This window comes from Mus musculus, chromosome 11 (genome assembly GCF_000001635.26).
Source record: "Mus musculus strain C57BL/6J chromosome 11, GRCm38.p6 C57BL/6J".
Lineage (NCBI taxonomy): Eukaryota > Metazoa > Chordata > Mammalia > Rodentia > Muridae > Mus > Mus musculus.
Window position 1 is genome coordinate 33982637 of NC_000077.6, and position 22515 is coordinate 34005151.

The window sequence follows — 22515 nt, forward strand, 5'->3', positions numbered from 1 at the left end:
TATGTGTTTTTGTGGTATCTGTGTGTGTTGTGTATGTGTGGTGTTGTGCGGTGTGGTGGTGGTGGTGTGTGTGTGGTATGTGCATGTGGTGTGGTAATGGTGTGTGTGTGTTTATGTTTGTGGTGTCTGTGTGTGTGGTGTTGTGAGTGTGTGATCTGTGTGTGTATGTGGTGTGTGTGTGTGTGTGTGTGTGTGTGAGCGAGAGAGAGAGAGAGAGAGAGAGAGAGAGAGAGAGAGAGAGAGAGAGAGAGAGGCTGGAACAAGATAAACCTTTCAGATCTGTATCTCCATTAACCTCATTCCTTCCACTACCACCCTACTAATTCCATTAAAGTATGGAATCTACCCATGGTTTAATCCATCGATGTAGTTAACTACCCACTTCCTAATGACTAGATGTGCTGGCTGTGGACAAAGCCTTCAACACTGGAGTCATTGAGGGCATTTTATATCTAAGTTGCAATACCCTTCTTGTTTCTGCAGCTTAGGTCTCCATTTATGTTTTTGTTTTTGTTTGTTTTTTTTAAATTAGCCTTTGGAATTTAATATCTAGAAAATATGGGGTTATTTTCTTTATTTACATTTCAAATGTTCTCCCCTTTCTAGGTCTCCCCTTCAGAAACCCCTATCCCATTCCCCGCTTTCCCTGCCTCTATGAGGGTGCTCCTCCACCCACCCACTCCTGTCCTCCCGCCCTGACATTTCCCTACACTGAGGCATCGAACTACCTCAGGCCCAAGGGTATCTCCTACCACTGATGTCCAACAAAGCCATCCTCTGCCACATATGTGGCCAGAGCCATGGGTCGATCCATGTGTACTCTTTGGTTGATGGTCCAGTTCCAGGGAGCTCCTGGGGGTCTGGCCTGTTGACACTGCTGCTCCCTCCATTTCTGTAAATGGGGCTCAGGTGAGCTCTCCACCTTTGAGGTTCTTGTGCATGGTAAGATGGTGGATGAAACAGTGGGCGTTGTTGGGTGCAGAGCTCATGGGCACATTGAGTGCAGAGCTCATGTACAATCTTTGCTTCACGTGTAGGTGTTACATACTAAATCCCAATCCCAAATCTGGAACAGTTCTTTGAAACCAGAAGTTCCTTCATTTGGGAGATGAACACATGGAGGCCAAGCATAGGGAAGCTGCTATTTAGTGAAACAGAGAGAGATTTATCTTCTCATCAAAAAAAAAATCACATGATGCAACTCTATGAAGTCATTGTGGGAGTATTTAGTGCTGGGGTCTCTGAAATATTGTTGATTTATATTTATTGGCATACATAAGCTGTACACAGTAGTGGGCTTTATGCAGACATTTGAACTCTATCATGTAGTTTGACCACATTCATCCCTCCTGTACACTCTACTTCTCCCTCCCCTCTCTTTCTAGTCCCTTTTTTTGATCAGATAGACCAACATCTACTTCATGTCATATATATGCCAATGCGCACGTGCGTGCGCACACACACACACACACACACACACACACACACACACACAGTGTAGTTTTATTGAAAGAATGAAAGTGCATCATTTTCAGAATTGCAGATGGGATTTTAGGGTAAGTCTTTGGAGGGGATTAAGTCATGAAAGTGGAGCCTTTATAAACGAAACTATCGGCCATCTCCTCTGTCCATTGATGTCAGCGCACAAACAACAGAAGAGAAGACCTAACAGCACTGTGGGTCACCTCCATCTCAGAATTCCAACTCTAGAATGGAGAACTAAATGACTCACAGCCAATCAGTTGGGGCCATTCAGTACAGCAGCACAAGGTCTAAGAAAATGTGACAATTTGGATTCATGATCATGTCTGATTCCAAAGTTGTTGCTCTTGGAACTCCAAAGGACACAAAATGCAGTCTCAGTCATGCAGGCAGAGAACTGGCTGATGTTCACAGTCTTTCTCCCCCTATCCTAACAGAGGAAGAAGGCTTTCTTCCGCCTCCAGACTGCAGGTCTGCGGATTTCAGAAGCATGGTCACTCTTGAGTTTCCCCTGGGGTCTTGGCTTCTTTCTTTCCCCCAACTGGTCCAGGAGTCTCTACTATATCCCCACCACTGCTTTCTCCTTTGATAAGATCTCCTTAGTTTCCATATCATCTGTGTGGTCCTCAGGCACTAGGTTCTTCAGATTGGGGTGTAGATAGACAATGGGGAGATCATGACCCCAGCTGAGCTGTAATGGGCATCGCTGCAGGCACAGCAATAGACAGCCACATGGACAACCAGTGCAGACTGCTGCCAGGAAGCCCAGAGTAGACAGAGCATGAGGAAAACTCAGATGGGTACAAGATAGGGGCCATGATCTTGACACCCAACCTCATCAAAGGCATGCTACCTTATCACTTGTCAAACTTCAGCACCTAGGGTAGGAAGTCTGTGGATTTGGGGTGCTGAGAAACAGACAAAGACAAGACAGACTTCAAAAAGGGATGTCATGAAAGGGTACTGATACTCTCCCTACCAAGTTGTCATTGCTCAACTCTCATGTAAGTACTTGAGGTATCTACTATCACAAGTAGAAGGTCTGTGTGGGGAATCTGTTCAGCCATTGACAAACTCTCAATTAGAGAACAAGCCATCAATTGGGGATGGCTTAAAAGACTTTGGTAGTATGGAGCTTGGAGCCAGAAGGAGGACCTGGCTCATTACCAATTTTTCTCCCATGTTTGGCCTCCCATCTTCTTGCTATTAGACAGAGCTGAAGCACGTGAGGCAAGAAAAATGGCCCTCTTGAGCTTTACCAGGACCCTGCTATATGCCAGGCAGTGTGTGTGTGTGTGTGTGTGTGTGTGTGTGTGTGTGTGTGTGTGTTATATGCTGTCTCAGACATGGGCATCACTGGCTTCATTGTATAAAGGAAGAAGGGGTTCAAATGGTGAGTGGCTTGCCCAGGGAAGTTCTGTCAGACTTGGCAGATTTGAACCCAGTTGTCTGGCATTGGCTCTGTGTGTCTTTCTTTATACCTTGTGTTCTTCTATGGTTAAAACAGCACTGCTCTGCCTTTGGAGTCCGGGTTGACAGAAGAGCTCAGGGAAGATCCCAGAGCCCTAACAAGATTGGGGAAGGTGAGGGCTATAATGGAGGAAAGGGGGCTTTGGGCCTCAGGGCTTCAGAGGGCCAAACAACACCTGGTTTGCTCCATTCTTCATTGTTCCCGCATTATAGCCCTCGGTGCCCTCATGCTGTATAAGGGCCATTTCCAGCTACTTTTAATTTGGAACAAACTAGCTGCTCCCCCGTGGTCCTGAAGTTAATAGGATGTCTGTGCAGCATTGCCAGGCTAAGCATCTCTGAACAAATTATTCTTGCTTGGTATTAGGGTTATCAAGGAGGGAGGCCAGGAAACTTCAGAGCAGTGGTTCTCAACTTGCCTAATGCTGTGACCCTTTAATACAGTTCTTCATATTATGGTGACCCCCAACCATAAAATTATTTCATTGCTACTTGGTAACTATAATTTTGCTACTGTTATGAATTATAATGTAAATATCTGATATGTAAGATATCTGATCTGTGACCCCTATAAAAGAGTCATTTGACCCCTAAAAGGGTCATGGCCCACAGGTTGAGAATCAGTGATTTAGAAAGCCAGCTTTGGCAGGTGGTGGGAGTTTGACTTTCATCTGACAATGGAGACTCAAGCGAGCACCTGACCAGTTGAAATGGGTCAGTGTGGTGATGGACCTGTTGTCCAGGAGCAAGGGTGGGGAACCTGACAGAACAAAAGCTACTGGGTGTGGGCAGAGTCAAAGCAAGTATAGATCTCATTGTAGTAGTTTTGATCTGAGCCTGGCATCTGGGTAAGGCCAGGAGCCTCAGTGGGTGAGCTTTCTGTATGGCAGGGCATCAACACTGTGGAGAACCTGGGACACAGGACGTGGGGCTGTCTAACATGGCTATAATTCAGGCTTATCCCACACTGCTGGGACAATGAACTAATACGAGTGTGGTGGTTGGTAGAAACTCTGTTCCACTCATAAGAGGAAGAGCCCAAGTTAAGCTTCCTAAGAAAGAGGCAGTGTCTTTCCTATGGTAGATGTCATCATCATATCTCACAGATCTCAAGAGGTCATCGAATTCTCAGGCAAGTTCCAGCTCCTAACTCAAGGCCAGAGCCAGATGACCTACAAACCATGCCTGTTTCTCAACAGATAAGAGTACCTTTCATAGTTTCTCTATAAAAAGAGGAAGTTGTTTGGATGATTATATATATATATATATATATATATATATATATATATATATATATACATATACATATACACACATATTTACACACACATGTATATATGCATATATATGTATATATATATACATATATATAATTTTCTTTTAAAGCCTGTTCTTTAATTCAAGTCATGTCTCCTGAGATTTGTCACAACTCCTTTAATGCAGGTGGCTTCCCTGAAGAGATCCAGCTGCTACAACAATTCTCAACAGACTCACTGGCACAATGAATAGGAAGCTGGGGTGGAGGACTCTCTGCTGACAGGATGAGGAGCAGCTTGGTGGGGCTTCTACAGCTTCATGAGTGAAGAAGAATGCGCCTGCTTTGGCTCCATGGGACCTGGTGTCTAGTGCCAGCTCTACCACTTTCCAGCTGGGCCAGGTAGTTTTACCTAATCAGTTTCCTTATCTGGTTAAGCAGGGATGGCAATTCCTACTTCCAGGCTTTGAATTAAAGACAGGCAAGGAAGATGCACAGAAGTAAAGGGAGGACTCACCCTTCGACCTCTGCAGCTGTGAGGTGGACATCTGCCCTACTATCTGCTTGTCCTTACTTCACGATCCTCAGTAAAAACCAAAACAAAAACCAAAACAAAAACATGCTTGGTTGGCCTTGCTATTCTCAGATCAAAAGCAAGGACCTTTCCTCACTTGGGGACCGTGTATCCTTCACTCACACAGCTGGTGAACAACAAAATTGGGGTGCAAGCCCAACTGGCCTGAGGCAGAACCCATACCAGGTCCAAGGTCGAGCTTGTGAGGACCTGGGACCCAGTAGAGAGGAGATGTGGGGGAACAGCATGTCTTCAGTGGGTCTATAGTAAAGTCTTTCCGTGCATGGAGTAGAACATGGAGAATTAAGGAAGAAGAAATTGAAAACAAGACTTTGTCCTTGACACAGATCTCAGCTCCCACAAACCCCTCTTGTCCCATTGCCTCATGGGTGGCCTGGATCGAGGTGTTATATGCTCTCCTGGGTTACTCTAAGCTCTCCTCCTGCTTACTGTGACTTTGCTATCCTTGCTTTGGGTGGGAAAGTAGTTACATTGCACAAAAGGTGGTGCTTTGAACCTCCCCATTCAGAGTGTGGCCTGTACCACATTGGCTCCCTAGTTCTCTGTCAAGGGCTAGGAATGAAGAAAGAGAAGAAGCTACCCCAGTCCCCGGGTCTGTCCTAGCAGGCAACCAGAGGCTAAGCCTATATAGTTGGCGCTAGCCAGGTTGTGGGAGTCACTCAGCATCACCCTGCGTGTGTGTGTGTGTGTGTGTGTGTGTGTGTGTGTGTGTGTGTGTGTGTGTAGGTCATAGGTTGACTGACAGCTAATATTTTTCTCAATTGTTTTCTGCTTTGTTTTGGGAGCCAAGTTCTCTCACAGAATCTGGAGCTCACCCGTCCAGCTAGACAAGTCCCAAGGATCTTCTTGTCGCCACCTCCCTGGGGTTGTGATTATAGACATAAGCCACCATGCCCAACTTCCGGGGAAATCTAAACTCAGGCCCTCCTGCTTGCGTGGCAAGGACTTTCCCAGTTGAAGTATCTATCTCTTCAGCCCAAGAGCTGTGTTCTTACCTCCGAGAAAGGTCTGAAAGTAAGAGAGGTACTCAGGTATTGTCTGATGGGCAAGAGAAAGGCTCTGTAGATAAAGACATTTGTCAGAATCCTAATGACGAGGTGGATCCTGGGACCCATGTGGTGAAAAGAAGAAACTGAATCCTGCAAGTTGCCCTCTGGCCTTAACACGTGTGTCATGCACATATCATCATCATCATCAACTACAACAGCAATAGCAACAGAAACACACACACACACACACACACACACACACACACACACACACACACACCACTAAGTGAAATAAAATTTTTAAAAAAGAAGTAATATTTCTGTCCTGGGAATGCCCTTTGGAAAGCAAGCTTGAGGAGATTAACTATTACCCAGTGCTATCACACACTATTCTCAGGGGATTGCAGTCAGTCCCCTGGACAACAGTGAACTAGAGATTAAGAGAGAGGGTGTCTCTGAGTTCTCACAGTCCCAAGGTACAGAATGTTACTAACAGCCACATTCACCCATATTAACTGTTACAGTAACAAAGGGTAATGATTCCACTTTATTAATTAAGAAACTTTGGGCAGAAGTGAGAGATCTAGCCCAAGGCTTTTCTGACAGTGTGGAGGCTACTGGGATGCCCCAGTCTGGTGCCTCCCATTGCATTTGTGGTTTGTGACAGCATTATTCTTGTTGTTGCTATTTTATAATTACTTGTTTTTGAGCCAGGGTCTTCCTGTGTTGCCCAGGTTGACTTCCAGTTCCCATGGTCAAGCCATTCCCATGCCACAGCCCCCGCACAGGCTCAGCCCCTGGATAGGCAGACTCTTTGGGCATGTATCACCATGCCGAGCTTGGGATCTTGCTGGGATTTTGTTTGTTTTGTTTTTGTTTTTTTAAAGCAAAAGCATATCACAGAAAAGATATCTAAAACTACCCCCTGAAGGAGGCACTGAAGGAGGCAGAGTGCCAAACATCTGCTTGCCTGGCTACTCTCTGAGAATGTTTGGGACTGCATGAAAGTCCAGGTAGGGTCCTGAAGGCTTTGTGTAGCCAGGCTCTGTAGTCACTCTGGCTACAGTGAGAATGAAGAGCGTGTTGTTTGCTCTCATAGAGCATAAAGCTAGTGGGCAAGGCAGCCCTTCCAATACCCCAGATAAGAGAGACACAGATCAAAACTGTGATTGGAGCTATGAAGGCAGAACTTACAACCAGTGAGAAACGTGTGCAGGGAGACCTGAGCAATTGTTTCTGTAAAGGCCAGTTGGTACCTCAGACCAGGCAAAGTGGGTGTTGGCATCAAGGGAAGATGACCAAAGGCCAGGAGCTGGCAGAGGAGCTGGGCTTGAGCGTTCCTCATTCCCCAGGTTTTCCCAATGATGCCGAGAAGCGAGAGGTCCCTGGACCAGAAAGAGGAGCATGAGGGATGCTTTCATAACCTAATTCAGGAAAGGACAGAGATGCATCCTTTTGTGGAGAGTTGGATTGTTGCAAATCTAAAACTCAGTGCAGTGAATAGCAGAGAGCAGAAGCCAGAATAGGAACCGTTATGCAAACATAATGTGTCCACACAGTGAGGAGTTCAAATCTATCCTGGAGTGGTGCCGCACATTGGAAAGCTGTTATCCAGGAAGGTCTTTCTCAGCTGCCCAGATCCAACTCCAGCTCCTCTTGTCATCCCTGATTTAACAAATATTTAACCAATACCTGGGGTCGTCAGTACCGCTCTCACTGCACGTATCTGGATCAGAGCCTGGACTGTGTAAACACTTAGTCCTTTCTGCAGAGCTGAGGCCATGGGTATAGGTAAAGTTCCAACACAACCCCCACTTTCCCCGCCTGCTCTGTGCTACATCCCTGTGCCCTAGCTACTGGAAATTTTCCACTGAAGCTGCCCAGAGGAAGGCTGGGTAGCTACCTGGTACCCCATATAAGTCCCTGCCAAGTCTCTTCTATGTCAGGTGGATCTTAGTTTCTGGGATTCTAACCAGGTGTGTGTGCATGTGTGTATGTGTGTGCCCTGCCTCTCCACAGCTGGCTTTCTTAGAGATCACCATTTCACCTAGAGAGATCACATCTCTGGCAACATCAGCCTCCCTCTCCTGCCCAGCCCTGCCTTTCCACCTCAGCTTAGAAGCTACTTTTTGAGAAGCCCCTCAGTCAGCCTGGGCATCTGTCTTCTGTGCTTATTGCCCCTACCCCTGTTTGTGGACATATCAGCACACAGTGTGACAGCTAGGTGAGGTCCATGTGGGATCTTTGTCCCACCAGACTCTGTTTTTCTTGCAGGAAAATTCGCATCTGTAAAATAATATGTGTATTATTTGAGTGTGGCCCATAGGAGGTAGGTGCTCAGTTCATAAATGTTGATAAAATATCTCCATCCTCACGTACTTAAATACTAACCTTTCCTCTCTAGCAAAGTCTGTGTATCTCTTACACCACACACACACACACACACACACACACACACACACACACACACACACACACTGCCCTTTTGATACAAACTTCCCTTTGCTGACTCACTTTCTCGTGTTCACCTCTCTGTTGCACAGCGTCACTCTCTGGGGTATAGACCCACTTACAGTTATCTAAAGAGTTTCTGACCTTGGTACTAGAGAGGGGTGGGTCTGAGACCTCTACCATACATGCATACCCATCTCAGCCCCTGAACCCCTTCTTGATATCCTGATACAGCCAAGCATTCCATGAAGGGAGTCCACGTGTGGATTTCCTGGACCCTTGCAACAGTACCCAGAGATAGTCAGGAGGAAATGAATTCATTTTACAGATTTAACCAACCAACCAACCAAACAAACAAACAAAAACCGAGCCACAGAGAGGCCATTGCCAGGTGGCAACACCAGAGTGGAACCGTTCCTCTATCCGGGCTGGAGTTCTTTCTGGGACACGTTGGGGAGTGGAGGTGGCGTAGGATGTTACTTTACCTGTCAGTCCCTCAGTCCCAGAGGCTCTAGAACACACTCACATGTATGAGGACAAATAGCGAACTTCTCTAAGTCACAGCTCCCTGCCTTTTCCTCCTGGAATTGAAGCCACTGAACATTGCTGCAGCTGTGCTCTGTGTATGTTCTGTTCCCAGCTCCAGGCCTCCTAACCCCCAACACTAGATGCTCAGTCCCCCAGGGGATCCTGGAAGGACAATGTCCTAGTTCTGGAAGGACCACTGAAAGGTAAGATTAGGGAGAGATGGGAGGAGGCTCTCATGATTCTCCCCACACCAGCCACGCAATGGACACCGGCCAACCCTATGCAGCTGGGTATCTGGGCGATGTCATGAGAGATGGCCACCCAGAGCTTTTGCCTCCTCGAATTGCCTGGGTCTGTGGGCTTCAGTCCCTGAATATTGAGTCTGCAGATTCCAGCGTCTCTTTCCCCCCACCTCCCCCCAAAAAACTCATTCTCCCTTTGAGAGGGCATGAATATTTAAAGAGATTTTTCCAGCCACCAGAACCGCAACACATTGCTGCTCTTCCTTTAAATTTATGTCCAGAAAGTTTGCCCGAGTTCCTCTCCATGTCCCACCCTCCGTAGCATGGAATATCGAATGGAGTTCCTGAGAAGTTTGTTTCCTTTTTGCCAGGAGGGTTATCAGGGCTGTTGGCTGTGTTTAGGGGCTGAGGATGTGTGTGTAGTCCTCCTGATTCTCCTCCATGGCCACACAGAGAGTTAAATCTGAAAACCTCCTGACACTTCAGTACTTGGAGAAGCAAGATAATCATGCATGGGGAGGAACAGTCGTGTGAGACAGCAGATCAGTGGACAGAGTCCAGGCGCACAGGACCCCCGGGTCCCATGGGGCCAGCCTCAGCAGTGACTGCTGAACTGATCAGGGTTCTGAGTTTGTTACTGCATAATGACTACTCCAGCCCCTGGGCCACCTCCTGCTGGCCTCCTTCAGCATCTCTGCTGGGCAGAATTCCTCTCAGCCCACTGCATCAAACCTCTCTCTTATCAACAAGACACCATACTCCCAGGATAAGTTTTTAAAACTCCAGTCACGCAAAGCTGCTCCCGAGACTCCGGGAGGGTTCCGTTCCTCTGTCCATCTATAACCAATCAGCTACACATCACCAACTCTATTTCTAAAGTTCCGGGCAATTACAGCCTTCTGAGCTCCCTGGCTGGGCGCCCACCCACCCAGAGCCAGGGCCCAGGTTGTCAATGGACTCTAGTCTCAGGCGCTTATTTCTCATCCTTCTTAGAGTCAAGACTACTGCGCACCAGGAATGATACACTCAGCACACCGAGGCAAAGTGACCAGTCAGGTCACATCAAAGCAGGGCGCAGTAGTGGAAGCCAGTCTCCCTACCTTTGCTGAGGGTCCCGGTGATGAGTTTAAAGATGGTCTGGGCAAATTTCACGAACCCGAGTCTGCATCTTTTGGAGCAGCTGCTCATAGCGGCAGAGGGGAGGCAGGTTCTGCAGTCAGCACCCAGAAGGGATGGTAGACACCTCGTGTGCCTCTGGACCTTGGAGCCTGCCTAGGTGAACCCTGAGAGATGGATGCACCCCAGAAACCAGTCTCCTCCGGCACAGCTGCCTCCGCAGTGAGTCCAGCGCTGCATCCAGAGCCTGCAGGGCAAGCCCTCCCTCCTTCTCCACCCCCTCCTTCTGGCCACTCAAGTCCTCGCCACAGGATCACCTCGGGACCTGCCAGGACTGGGCCAGCACTGCCAGGGTATCTCGGGCTCAGAGAAGACTCCACATGCGAGTGAAATTGAGCAGAGCAGGGAGGGAGGAGCTGGAGCCCTCCCAGGCTTTGCTGACAGTCTTGCCTACATGGCAGCGGTAATGTAGCAATTAATACTCGAGTCAGAAGGGAGGGACTACTACACAGAAAACACGGCCCCACAGCTCCAGCGCTCAGCAGGCTCACTTGCCAGCTCACGCTCTCTTCCACTCTGTCTTTCCCCTTTAATCTAACAGATCAATTCTTGGAGCCTTGATCTGGATCTAGGAGAAAGCCCCACAGAGCAGGAAGCCGCAGCTGCCCCAGGTACTCACTGGAAAGTTTGCAGGCAACCTGGGACCAGAGAGGCCAGGCTGAGCGGAGAGCTGCCCTGGGGAAGCTGTTCGCATACCTTGGATGGAGAGAAGGTTTTCTCCACGTTTAACAACCTAGCATCCACACAGGGCAGGTGCTATGTGCTTCCCTGACTCAGAACGGCCAGTGGTGCTATCTCCTGGCTTCAGGGACCCCATCTCAAAAGGAACTGCTGAATCCTAGCCTCTGTCTCTGCAAAGCATGCGTGAGTACACACTGCCTCCCGGGGATGGGAAAGCAGCACAGCTAGCCTCAGAAAGACATAGAGGGGTGACAGAGCTTTAAGTAAGTTGACCACAGTGAAGTACCATGAACAGAAACTGTAAGCCTTTTGTAAAGTTCAACCATTGTGTAATAAACACTTACTTTGCCTTGTATTTTGTGTAAGAAAGACTGTGTGGGACAGAAGGGACCTCACGGGACATATCAATGCTCCACAGTGGCTCTCCTTCACTTTCTTGGTGACTCAGAAGGTCACCGTGGGGACCTGAACCATAGCATCATCTCGGGATGCTCTGAGTCTACATGTGGGTAGCAGTTATAAAGCACACCTCCTTTGAATCTGGTCTCTTCTTCTGCCCCAGCTCCTCTCTCTGTGACCTTCTCCTGTAGCGTGAAGTAGAGCAATATGTTGGCTCAGAGCTCATGAATGGACAGAATGTTAGACAAATCATCCCCAGAACTTAGGCTTTGTGCCATCTGGTCTTGTCTCTCCTGGTAGCGAAGTAAATCTTAAAGAAACAGACCCCTGGGACACCAACCGGGATCAACCCAAGGAGAGTCCTGGGAGATAATCTACAAGCTTTTCTCCAGGCCCCCAATCTCTCCAGCTTTGCCTGTGTGCTATGGTACCATTTATACAGTGATGCTAACAGAGAATATCCCATTGTGCTTGATGCCTTAGCCTCCCAGACTGCTATGTAATCAACCCTTTACCTTGAGGCATTAAAAACCCCTGTTATGACACACAGAGTATCTGGAGATGTAAATGGTTAATCTTTTGTTTACTTGTTCAATATTTACTGAGCTCCCCGAATGCAGGAAAGAGCTGGTGGGAGCCTGCTTTCAAAAGCTGAAGCCAGTATCTGATGTCAGCAGCACACACACATCCCCTGCTAAAGAAGGCTTGAGCTGGCGTGTGTCATTAAGCATCCTTTGTCTTCCACCTTCCACTCTATCTGGGGCACCTTGTCTGTTGGACAGTGTCAGCCATATGCACTGTGAGTCTTTCTCCTCCGTTGGCCTGTCTACATTCCAATGTTTCCTGGAAGCACCCTACACATATACTCTGAGGTATGTTTTGTCAATTCTCTATGCATCTCTCAATACAGACAGGCCAACCACTGAGATTCACCACTACTCTTGGTCCTTACTGCTTGGCCTCCAAGGTTTAAATAAAAAAGAACACGCTCATCGGAGTGTCTGGTATGGTTCGCACTAAAGTTTATTGTGCTAATTGCAGGGCTTTTGCAGCTGTTTCCACTGATTGTCCTGCTTCTGGGCTGCTACTGTTACCACCCCTGTCCTCAGGACATCTACACCACTGGACAAGGATGCCACTCACAGTCAGTATTCTTAAACATATACTGCTTGCCCTGACCTGTGGGATGTGTGCAAAGCTACAGAGCAAGAGTAAGATGGACTCTTTGCCTGAATACAAACCCAGTACAGGAGTTGATGTTCATATCAAGTGAGGGAGTGAGGGAAAGCAACCTGAAGACCATAAGGGCGTGGTGAACTGCATGGGGCGGTAGACGGGGAGGCAAAGCCATTCCATGGGGAAAATGGACAGAGGGCACAAAGGCAGAGCCTCGTGGTCTCTGGGAATCATCAGGCTCAGCCCTTTCTCTTCCCCAGCAGCAGCTCACACTCCAGCATTTGGATTCTTCTCTGCTCTCTGCAAGCACCAGGCATTTGAACCCGCAGTCTTAGATGAATGAGTCAGGCCCAGAAAAGGGCAGCAGCACCCAAAATCCCACTCATCGCTATCCCCAAAATGTAAGCCAGGAGTTCACTGTGCCAAGAACATTAGTAGAGAAGGAAGCATTGGGCCCACAGTAGGAGAATACAGGACAAAACTCGTGCTTGAGGAGTATGCTACTCTGCAGGAAACTGAAGACAAAAAGGGTAAGAACACTCACTGGGCAAATGGGAGGATTGAGATTGGATTCCAGCATCCAAGTAAATGCTGGGCATGGACACATGGGTGCCTGTGACCCCTAACACTGGAGAGCAGGGTCAGGATGACTGCTGGGCTTGCTGGCTACCACCCCGCTCCAGGTCCAGTGAGAGGTCCTGTCCCAGGCAATAATGTAATAAAATGTAATAAAATAGGATACTTCATCTCCCCCACCCGATGTCCTCTACATGTGGCAGCACAGATATATAAGGCACGCATGCATACACACACATGCACACACACCACAAAGAGAGAGAGAGAGAGAGAGAGAGAGAGAGAGAGAGAGAGAGAGAGAGAGAGAGAGAGAGAGGAGCTGAGGATTCAGGTAGCATGAGGGAAATTAGCTCACTAGCAGGCTTTGTAATTAGCCTCTGCGCTGCAGATGTGCATTACCCAGCGGGGACACAGGAAGCCAGACTTGCTCTCCACCTGACTCCACTCACAGGAATCTTCACACACCTACACCGGTTCCAGGAGGAAGTGGGACAGGCAGATGGGGACTCTAGGTAGTCTCTGGTCCCCGAGAGTGCACTGACTTATCTGAGTGCAAAAGAAGCAGGCATGCCTTTCTTCCAATAGTTAAGAAAGCAAGAAGGCTGTCCTCCAGGGGACAGCAGTGGCACCACCATCCGCTGAGAGCCTTCTCTGAGCCAATGCCCTGGGTATTCATTCTTCATAACACAAACCCTTATTAGAATTATGTGAGGCGCCAATCATCTCATTCGTTCTATAACCTAGAGAGAAAAGTAATGAGAGAGAGAGAGAGAGAGAGAGAGAGAGAGAGAGAGAGAGAGAAGGAGACAGAGATGGAGAGAGGCAGAGGGGAGAGGAAGAGGTGAAAGAGAGGGAAGGCCTTACTGGGTGTTCCTGGCTGACCTAGAATTCTTGTGTAGACCAGGCTGGCCTTGAACTCACAGATATCCGCTTGCCTTTGTCTCTCAGCCTCCCAAGTGAAAACCAGAGTTCCAAATGAAAGGGAATAGCATCTTTAGAGAGCCGTGTTTGCCTTGCTACCAGAAGTAACAAGCAGTGCCCATCATAGTTGTAAACTTATGGAGAAAACATGTTCCCTGACCGAAGAGAAAATCTTTGCATGGTTATGGTTGTAGGGTGGAGAGAGGAGTCATCGAGGGAGGCAGCTGGAATAGAGGCAGCTGCTGTCCATCCAGGAAGAAAAACACGGAAAAACACGGGAGCTGCTTGGTAGAGCATTTTATGGAGGGACCTAGGAAGCTGGTGCTGTGAGACTCGGGAAACTGACAGAGACCTGGAGGACTCACAGAGTGACAACGTAGCAACCAGATTCTACCTCGAGGGATGGACCAGGAAGACAAGACACAAGGAAAGAGTCTAAGATCCCCTAGTTGTAGCAACTTGACAGCAGGACCTGAGACGGCAGAGGCAATCCTTCCAGGAAGGGGTAGGGGGTGCTGCTGGACGGCTCAGGGGGTCTCTGGCAAGGATTGATGAGAATGACACTTTTTTTTTTTTTGGAGTTAAGAATCACAATGATGGTGATGCATGCTGGCAGGAGAGGACATTCTTCCAGAAACAGGTCCCTCCCTCCAACCAGAGCTTCACATACTGTGCTCCAGGCTGGCATGGGACTGCCAGCAAAGCAGATATATGGTCCCCAGCTGTAACCTGAACATCCCAAGTCCATCAAGGAAGGAGAAACCTCTGGCTTGGTCAAACCCTTAATAACCAGCGTGGTCTATATATCTTCTTTTCCAAAATTCCACAATCCCTTTCCCCTCACTTATTCACTCAACAAATCTTATTATATCTTATTATCATATATGTATGTATATAGCTACCTACTATGAGCCAGTCAGTAAGAATCATCAACTGATAGATATAAAGCCCCTTTCTATATGGAACTTGCACTATAGAGCTTAAAGGGCAGGGGCTGCTAGGGTCACAAACAAATGAGGAAGCAGGGAATTCTGAAATGAAAACGCTCAGTCTGTGCCTTAAAATCAGCAGGACAGGAACCATCCTAGAACTTGCTGGTCAGCTTCCTAAGGGAGCAACTGTGCAGGGTGGCCTCAGGGGCAGTCACGAACATCTCACAAAGACCGTCAGGATTTGTTTCTCGGGCCCAGTGTGGTCTGGGTGTTAGATTTGGGGGCTCTCGCCTCAGTGATATAAAGTCATGAAGCATTTGGATGCCATTAGTTAGTCTACCTGTTTATAGATAGATAAGAACTTAGAGGCCCAGGCGAGGCTCAGTGTAATCTCATGGAGGGCAACAGATGGAACCAGTGGGCCAGTGACTGATCCGGTGGCCGGCAGAGGAGAAGCCCCTAGAAATCATGGAAACAGACACTGGTACAAGCCTTGGGAGGATGAGAGGAGGGGAGAGAGCAAGTTGTAGATTTTAGGTATCTTAGGGGAGGGCACCATCCCTGGTGAGTGGGGATGGGGACGGGAACCCGGGAGAAAAGGGAAGAACTGGGATTTTCATAAATAATTTATTCTCATTGCTGCTAAGGAAGAAAATAAGCCTAGCATCTCAGGAGACTCCAAATATTAGCATTTAAATACAGGCTTACATAGGTGGGTTTAAAAAAAAAACAATTTCCTGAGATTTAAATCCGATTTTATTTTTCCTCTAAGCCTAAGAAAAATCAGTTCTGCTTGAGTGTGGGCCTGTGAGAGGATTCTGCTCGCTCTAGGGTAGAGCAGCTTCACGTTCTCTATGGGAGTTCGCAGCTTCTCTGTGTTATAATTGTGAACAAATGATGCCTGAGAAGCCACGGGCGATTCATCAGCACTGTTTGTAGGGCTCATTGCATTGAGAGCAGGGACTGCGTGCACTCTGATCTCGGCTGTCAGCAAGCCTGTGCCCTGCTAGGCCCACGGAATGATGGAGGCAGCTGCAGGAGCTGTCAGGCAGAGATGGGAAGAGTGATCCCTGAAGCTCTCTTTTTTCTTCCTGCTGGCCCCTAGATGCCCCACACTGCTCTGAATGGCGTGGTCTATACAACCTCTTCCTTCCCTTCCACATTTGCATCCTATTCTAGGAATAGAGTGTCAGTGGTTGTTCACTGTGCAGTGGAAAAGGAAGCGCTGGTATAAAGTATAACTGGAATGCCAAAGGCTAACAACTTGGGTGCTGGCTGGTCCTGGCTCTAACCTACACCCAGCACGATGGGGTAGGCTAATTTCCCATCTGCTTTCTATAGCCACTGGATGTATAGTAAGCCCCACAAACACAGGCTCCAAATTCCTGGATAGAGTTTGATTCTGGATGCTTCTTCACTCTTTCCCAGATATCAATGCATCCTGTGCCCGGGGCACTTAGGAACTTGCTCTTTTACAATGGCCCAGCTGTTTTCTCGCCTGTTCTGTATCTTAACACCCACAGCAGCCCACCACTGCTTCGAGGACACAACACCAGTAGTCTGTCCCCTCTTCATTTTTCTTTCTAACTCAGCTAGCCCACACCAGCTCCTGATACACCCACTTCCTCAGAATCCCTCTGACACATCTATTTCTCCATGGCTTCATGTGCACTGAACAACCATCTCAAAGGACAGCCCACATTCTGCTCAGTGGATTGATCAGTGGCCTCCAAAAGATGGTGTGCATGCGTGTCCTGGAACCTGGGCAAGTGGAGGCTTACTGGGAAGAGGGTGTTTGCAAGTAAACACAAATGAAGCAGCTTGGAAAGAGACCATCTGTGAGTAGCCAAGTAGTTCCTAAATCCAGTGCTACGGGTTCTAATGACTGACAGGAAAAGAGGAAGGTATGGACCACCAGGCAGAGATGGAAATGATGTGGCCAGGATCCAGAGATATCAGGTCCACCAGCAGGAAAGATTTTCCTGTATTTTCTAGAGATTTTGAACATCTATCCTTCGGGATTGTGTGTGTGTGTGTGTGTGTGTGTGTGTGTGTGTGAGAGAGAGAGAGAGAGAGAGAGAGAGAGAGAGAGAGAGAGAGAGAGAGAGAGAGAGAGAGAAACTTGTCATGTGAGACCAGTTCGTTTGGAATAATTCATTACAGCAGCCGTGAGAAACTAATGCAGCCCATTTAAAGCCAAATCATGGCAGGAATTCAGAAAAGTGTGAATTCTGGGAGTCACACGAGTGGTGACCTGCTCCATCTGACATCCCAGTCACCTGGAGACTATACGAGACACTGTCTCCTGGGCCTGCTCTGAGTGTCTAGCATTGGCTCTGAAATCTGAATGTTAATAACTCCTTCAGCCAATTCTAAGCTGGGGAGTTCTAGTCTCTGTGGGTGGAATCCCCTGCACCTGGCTCAGGCTGAGGGCAGAAGAGATGGCAGGTTTAAGTGGATGGATGAATGGCATTTGCAACCACACAACTCATTTAGCAGCCAGAGGGTGGCTGCTCCCCATGCCCACAGCTTCCAGCTCCCAGGTAATGCTCTACCTAATAGATCTGCCATGGCTGGTGAGTACCAGCTTCCCCCAGATGTCCAGCCATCAGGAAGACCACTCTGGGAGCAACTGATGGGCTTTCCAGATGGAGATGAGTGTCCCAGAGCATACACTCCTCCCTCGGTGCTGATGGGAACTGATGGGGACCAAAATCTATGTATGTTCAAGTCCTGTAAGATGGCATAATCCCCACATAGAACCTTCTTCCTACTCTTAATTGTCCCTAGATCCCCTATGATAGCTACTCCTCTGTAAACATTATGCAAATGTGTTGGTCAGAAAACAATGTTAAGAAAAAGTCTGTATACTTTCAGGAGAGATATGTCTAAGTTCTTTTGTTAGTTTTTTTCTCCCACTTATTTGTTGAGTGGTGAACACATGGTCAACTTTCAGGATGTTGGTCTCTCCTTCTACCATGTGGGTTCTGGGGATCAAACTTGGGTCCTCGTCTTGGTGGCAAGTGCCTTTACCCACTGGACCATTTCACCAGTACTAATTGTTGTTGTTGTTGCTGCTGCTGCTGCTGGTGGTGGTATGTGGTTTGTGGTTAACTGAATCCACAGATGCAAGATCTTGTTTAGAGCCTATTGAGAACCCATTGAGAGGGAGGGCGACTGGATTTGGTAAAGCCAGCATAATCCACCCTGTGTCCATAGATTTCTCTCAGCATCCCCAGCCTGAGTTCCAGGAGTCCCAACAGCTTAGCCTTAAACAAATTCACAGGACTGTGCTGCGAATGCTGATTACACAGTTAGAGCAACGCCAAGCGTGGATCATGATAGTCTTAGGGCCCATAAGAAGAACTTCATCAATGTGCCACTGTGCTATGGTTTGGATGTGACTTCCCAAAGTTCATATTTTGGAAATCCAGACACTGCTAATAATATTTGGAGGTGTGTGGGGCCATTGGGAAATAATTAGAACTGGATGAGGGCAAGAGAAGGCTTTGTGGGGTCATAAGTGGCTTTATAAGGAAAAAAAGGAAGGATCTGAGTTGGCACAGCTCTGTCACCATGCAGCACCCTCTGACATGGCAGTGTATAGCATGAGACCCTCAGTCCTTGCCAGACTGATGCTGGAGCCATGTTCCCGAGCTTCTCAATGTCCAGAACTACTTTTTTTTTTTTTTAAGGATGGCCGGGACTCAAGCATTTTGATACAGCACCAGGAAACAGCTGAAGACCCCATTCGTTGTCTACCTGCACACAGCTCAGCTATTCCAGTTCTTTAAGCCTTTCATTCCTTATTTTATACACAAAGGCAGAAGAAGCATGATTTGGGGGAGGAAGGGGAGATTTCCAAAAAGATGGAGAAGTGGAGACAGAGAAGGGCAGTGAGAGAGAGGGAGGGAGGAGGGAGGGAGGGAGGAGGGAGGGAGGGAGGGAGGAAGGGGGTGGGGGGAGGGAGGGAGAGAGAGAGAGAGTCACAATAACAGAATGGTTGGTAAAGGAAGGAGAGAGAGAGGAAGGGGTAGGGAGGAGGGAGGGAAGGAGGGAGGGAGAGAGAGGGAGGGAGGGAGGGAGGGAGGGAGGGAGGGAGGGAGGGAGAGAGAGAGAGAGAGAGTCACAATAAGAGAATGGTTGGTAAAGGAAGGAGCCCATACATGGTAGGGTCACATTCTCACAAAAATTAATTTAGCTCAAAACAATACAACATCTTAGCTGATTTCTGAGCTATGAAAATAATAAAAACGCAAACGTCAGCTTGTACATTGTCCTTGCCAAAAGTACTTCTCATATTTGTCTGTTTAACCACAGAATTCTGAGTCTCGACTTCCAGACAAGGAGAATGCAGCCTGAGGAGGTCAGGAGACTTGCCTCAAAGGGGCACCTTCCATGGTCTGTGCCCATACCTGTTGGACCTCTGTTGAGTCAGCAGAGAGGCATCTGTTTGCAAGAACTTCCTAATCATTAGGATATTAAGTGGCTCCAAGAATACTGAGATGGCCTCTAGGAGGTGAAACTGAGCCTGGTGTTGAAGACCCAGCTCTGTCTTGGCTCTGGACAGGATGAGGGCTGAGTAGATGCAGCAAGGGCTAGCCCAGCAGGCCACCAAATGGGGTAATGTGTGTTTGGCCTCTCAGGGGAAAGTTGGTGAGGGGGGCTAAGTCTCTCAGGGAGGTCAGAGAATAATGGCATACAGTCAGACCCCCAGGGACCTGCATGTATACAGATGGAGGTTAGAGTCATGGTCCTCAGAAGAGTGAGCATTCTAGGACAGGCTGGCTTTCTGCCCCCCCGGGACCACAGAGTAGCCATTTTGTACCAGAATCCTACAATAACTCCCCCTAACCTTCATAGCCGCTGAGGTGGCTTTGTGAGCATTTTTCTGAAATGCCCCACTTCGTCACTAGAGGGAGCCCGTGATTCCACTCCTTTCTGCTCCAGAGCTGTAGGGCTTTTGAGAGAGAAATTGGCTTTCTTTCTGACTTCTCAACGGAATTTAGGAATTTAGGGAATCATTTTGGAATCAAGCAGCAGATGCTATAATAGATGTGTCTATAAAAGGATTGCTGTTTCTAACTTATATCGTGGGTCCCTGCAATGCCCAGCCTGAGCAATAATCCCACAGTGAACTTGGATCTAGACTTTCATCACCAAATACAGTATCTAGAGGCCCCAGGGCCAGCGACAGAGACAGAAGAGGTAGAAGTAACCCCACCAGGCCAGGGCCCTATTGTAAGGATCTGTCTCTCTGGAAGGCGGAGGGAAAAGCTATGGAAAAGCAGGATTTATTGAACATCTCAGGTTTTCCTGGTCACTCAACCCTCAATGGCAATAAACCCACCATCCATCAAGGAGGCAGAATGTAGCTTGATGAGAGCTATGGGTTCTGGATGCAGACAATTTTGCTTCCAAACTACACAGAACTGCCGTGAGTCCAGGAACTTCGTCTACCCCCAGTACCACAAAACCCCCAATGCTTAGAATAGAGCCTGGCACCGGAGAACATTAAATATTTTATGAAAAAGCCAAAGGCTCCAATCTCCAGTGCCTTTTAACCTTGGACTAGTTACTTTGTGTCTTGTTCTGTTCTTTCTGTCTGAAAAGGAACAAAGGGTACTAGGCAGAGTGGTACAGGACAAGGAAAAACACAGCTGGGTTCGCTCGGAGTCACTGGCTGGGTAGGCTTCAGTCCCAAATACTGATCTAAGTTTCAGTTTAGGCGTGTGTGTCTGAGGTCACAGGTAATCCTTCTAGGGAGAAGAGTCTATCATCTTTTTTTCACAGGTAAGGAAACAGGACATGTGAGGCTGAGCAATGTATTCAATTTTTCCTTGCTAGTAAGTGGTGATGGATCAAGATTTAAGACTAGGCAAGAGGACTCTGGTTGTGTTACTATGTTTAGAAATGGCTCCCACAGAGCCCTTTTGGATACTATATCCCATAATTGACAGAGCTTGTTTTCTGGTTGTCTTGTGAAGATTTCCTGCCAATCATTTCTGTACTTGCCACTCACTGCCGATGCCCGCCAGCACAGGCACCTGGTCCACTGGACAACTGCAGATGCCAGCATCACACCAGCCCACAGGATATGCAGATGCTGATTGTCATGGGTCTGAGACTTTGGGGTCTGCGTCTCTATGAACTATGATACATCCTAACATACATTTTCCTGGGATAAAATGTCACATTGAGACTTATCCAACTTATGTAATGTTCAAATCAAATGATAGCCTGTCACTAGAATTCATTTTTTTCCTTGTGATAAGGATATCCAACAGCCCCTCTTTTAGCTCTTTTTGTTATTACTGTTTCTTTATGGTTTTCTAAGACAAGATTTCTCGTGTAACTTTGGCTGTCCTGGAACTAGCTCTGTAGAGTAGCCTGTCCTTGAACTCATAGAGTTCTACCTGCCTCTGCCTCCTGAGTGCTGGGATTAAAGCTGTGTACTACCATTGCCCTGCTAGCTGTTTTGAATTATGCACATTACCATTAACCCTTGCCATCCCACTGGGCAATAGAACATAGGGAAACGTTCCTCTTAGCCAGTTTTGAGCAGCTTCTCCTTTCTATCCTCGGCCTGTGACACCCACCATTCTGCCTTTAACCACTAGACCACTTTAGGATTCCACTTGTGAGAAGGCTGAGCCAGTATTTGTCTTCCCAGGGTTGGCTTATTTCACTTAGTGTGCTGTCCTGTCTTCCATCTTTATCGCAGGGCTGCCATCCTTTCTGTGGATAATGGAGACCCATACCTTTCACAAGCATTTGGATAATTCTAATGCAAGTGCTCATCCCATTTCAGAAGTTAATTCCCCATCCCCTCCCCCAAGACAGACACCTTCCCTAAAGCAACGTAGAAGCGCATCACAGGCTTTCAAGATCCTCTGCCTAAGACTGACTCCACTCCCTCCCCCAGCCTTCAGGTGCCATCCCTGAGGCCTGCCCTCCAAGGACAGTGCTGAGCCGGCACTGAGGCAGCCACCCAACTCTGCAGAGAACATTACACCCGGAAAAGGGAAAGAGTGGAGAACACAAGCTCCTCCTCCTGCCTCGTTTCTCCATCTCACTCCGCTTCCACTGGGGGGAAAAAAAGGAAAATTGCTAAGTAATTGCTCCTTGACAACCCCTGCTGGTCCACAGTGGTTTGTGTTTTTGTTAGAATTATAATGAGGAATCGATGCATTGGGAATCCATGGGAGGCACAGACCCTTCGTGTCTTACCCTGTCTTAACGGTACTCTGAGAATGATGCTCAAATGTGATTTAGGTAAGGGTGCCCTAAGTCTCAAAGTCATGAGTCACCGAGTGAGGTGGAGAGAGCAGCCCTGACCTACATGGCTGCACAGTGGCCATGTGCCACAGCCAAACTGTACTCTTTCTCAGTAGACTCCTATCCTACCCACGCTTACAGGTCAGTTTTCATTTATTTCTATTTTTTTGCAGATGAGGAAGGTCTTCCCAGCATGAAGAGAGAGATTGACTTTCTACAGTCACGCAGTGGCTGAGTGACAGGGAGGGGACGGAGGCCCTGTGCAGCCAAGACAGTCAGTGTTTTAGAATGAAATGTTGCTCCCTTTCCCAGGAAACGGGAGTCGTGATTCCAGATCCTTGGAGATTCCTGATAGTATGGGTAG

General features: G+C 47.9%; 1 protein-coding gene and 2 long non-coding RNA genes across 4 annotated transcripts in view; 1 reads left to right on the forward strand and 2 right to left on the reverse strand.

Annotated features, from left to right (window-relative positions):
* Kcnip1 (Kv channel-interacting protein 1) overlaps positions 1-10712 on the reverse strand; it is a 364010-nt gene extending 353298 nt beyond the window's left edge. Inside the window, exon 1 of one of the 2 annotated variants that reach the window (NM_001190886.1) lies at positions 10113-10557. In NM_001190886.1, the coding sequence (NP_001177815.1) occupies positions 10113-10200 (88 nt within the window). In that variant the 5' untranslated portion in view covers positions 10201-10557. Of the gene's footprint in view, positions 1-10112 lie in introns of both variants that reach the window. The other variant, XM_017314753.2, reaches the window with a different exon arrangement.
* Positions 1-22515, reverse strand: part of 4930469K13Rik (RIKEN cDNA 4930469K13 gene) — a 124594-nt gene that overhangs the window by 8676 nt on the left and 93403 nt on the right. The window lies entirely within an intron of this gene.
* Positions 187-10140, forward strand: Gm51857. Its single transcript, XR_003949539.1, has 3 exons — positions 187-3065; positions 4396-4609; positions 8066-10140. It is a non-coding gene; the product is annotated as a predicted gene, 51857 (long non-coding RNA).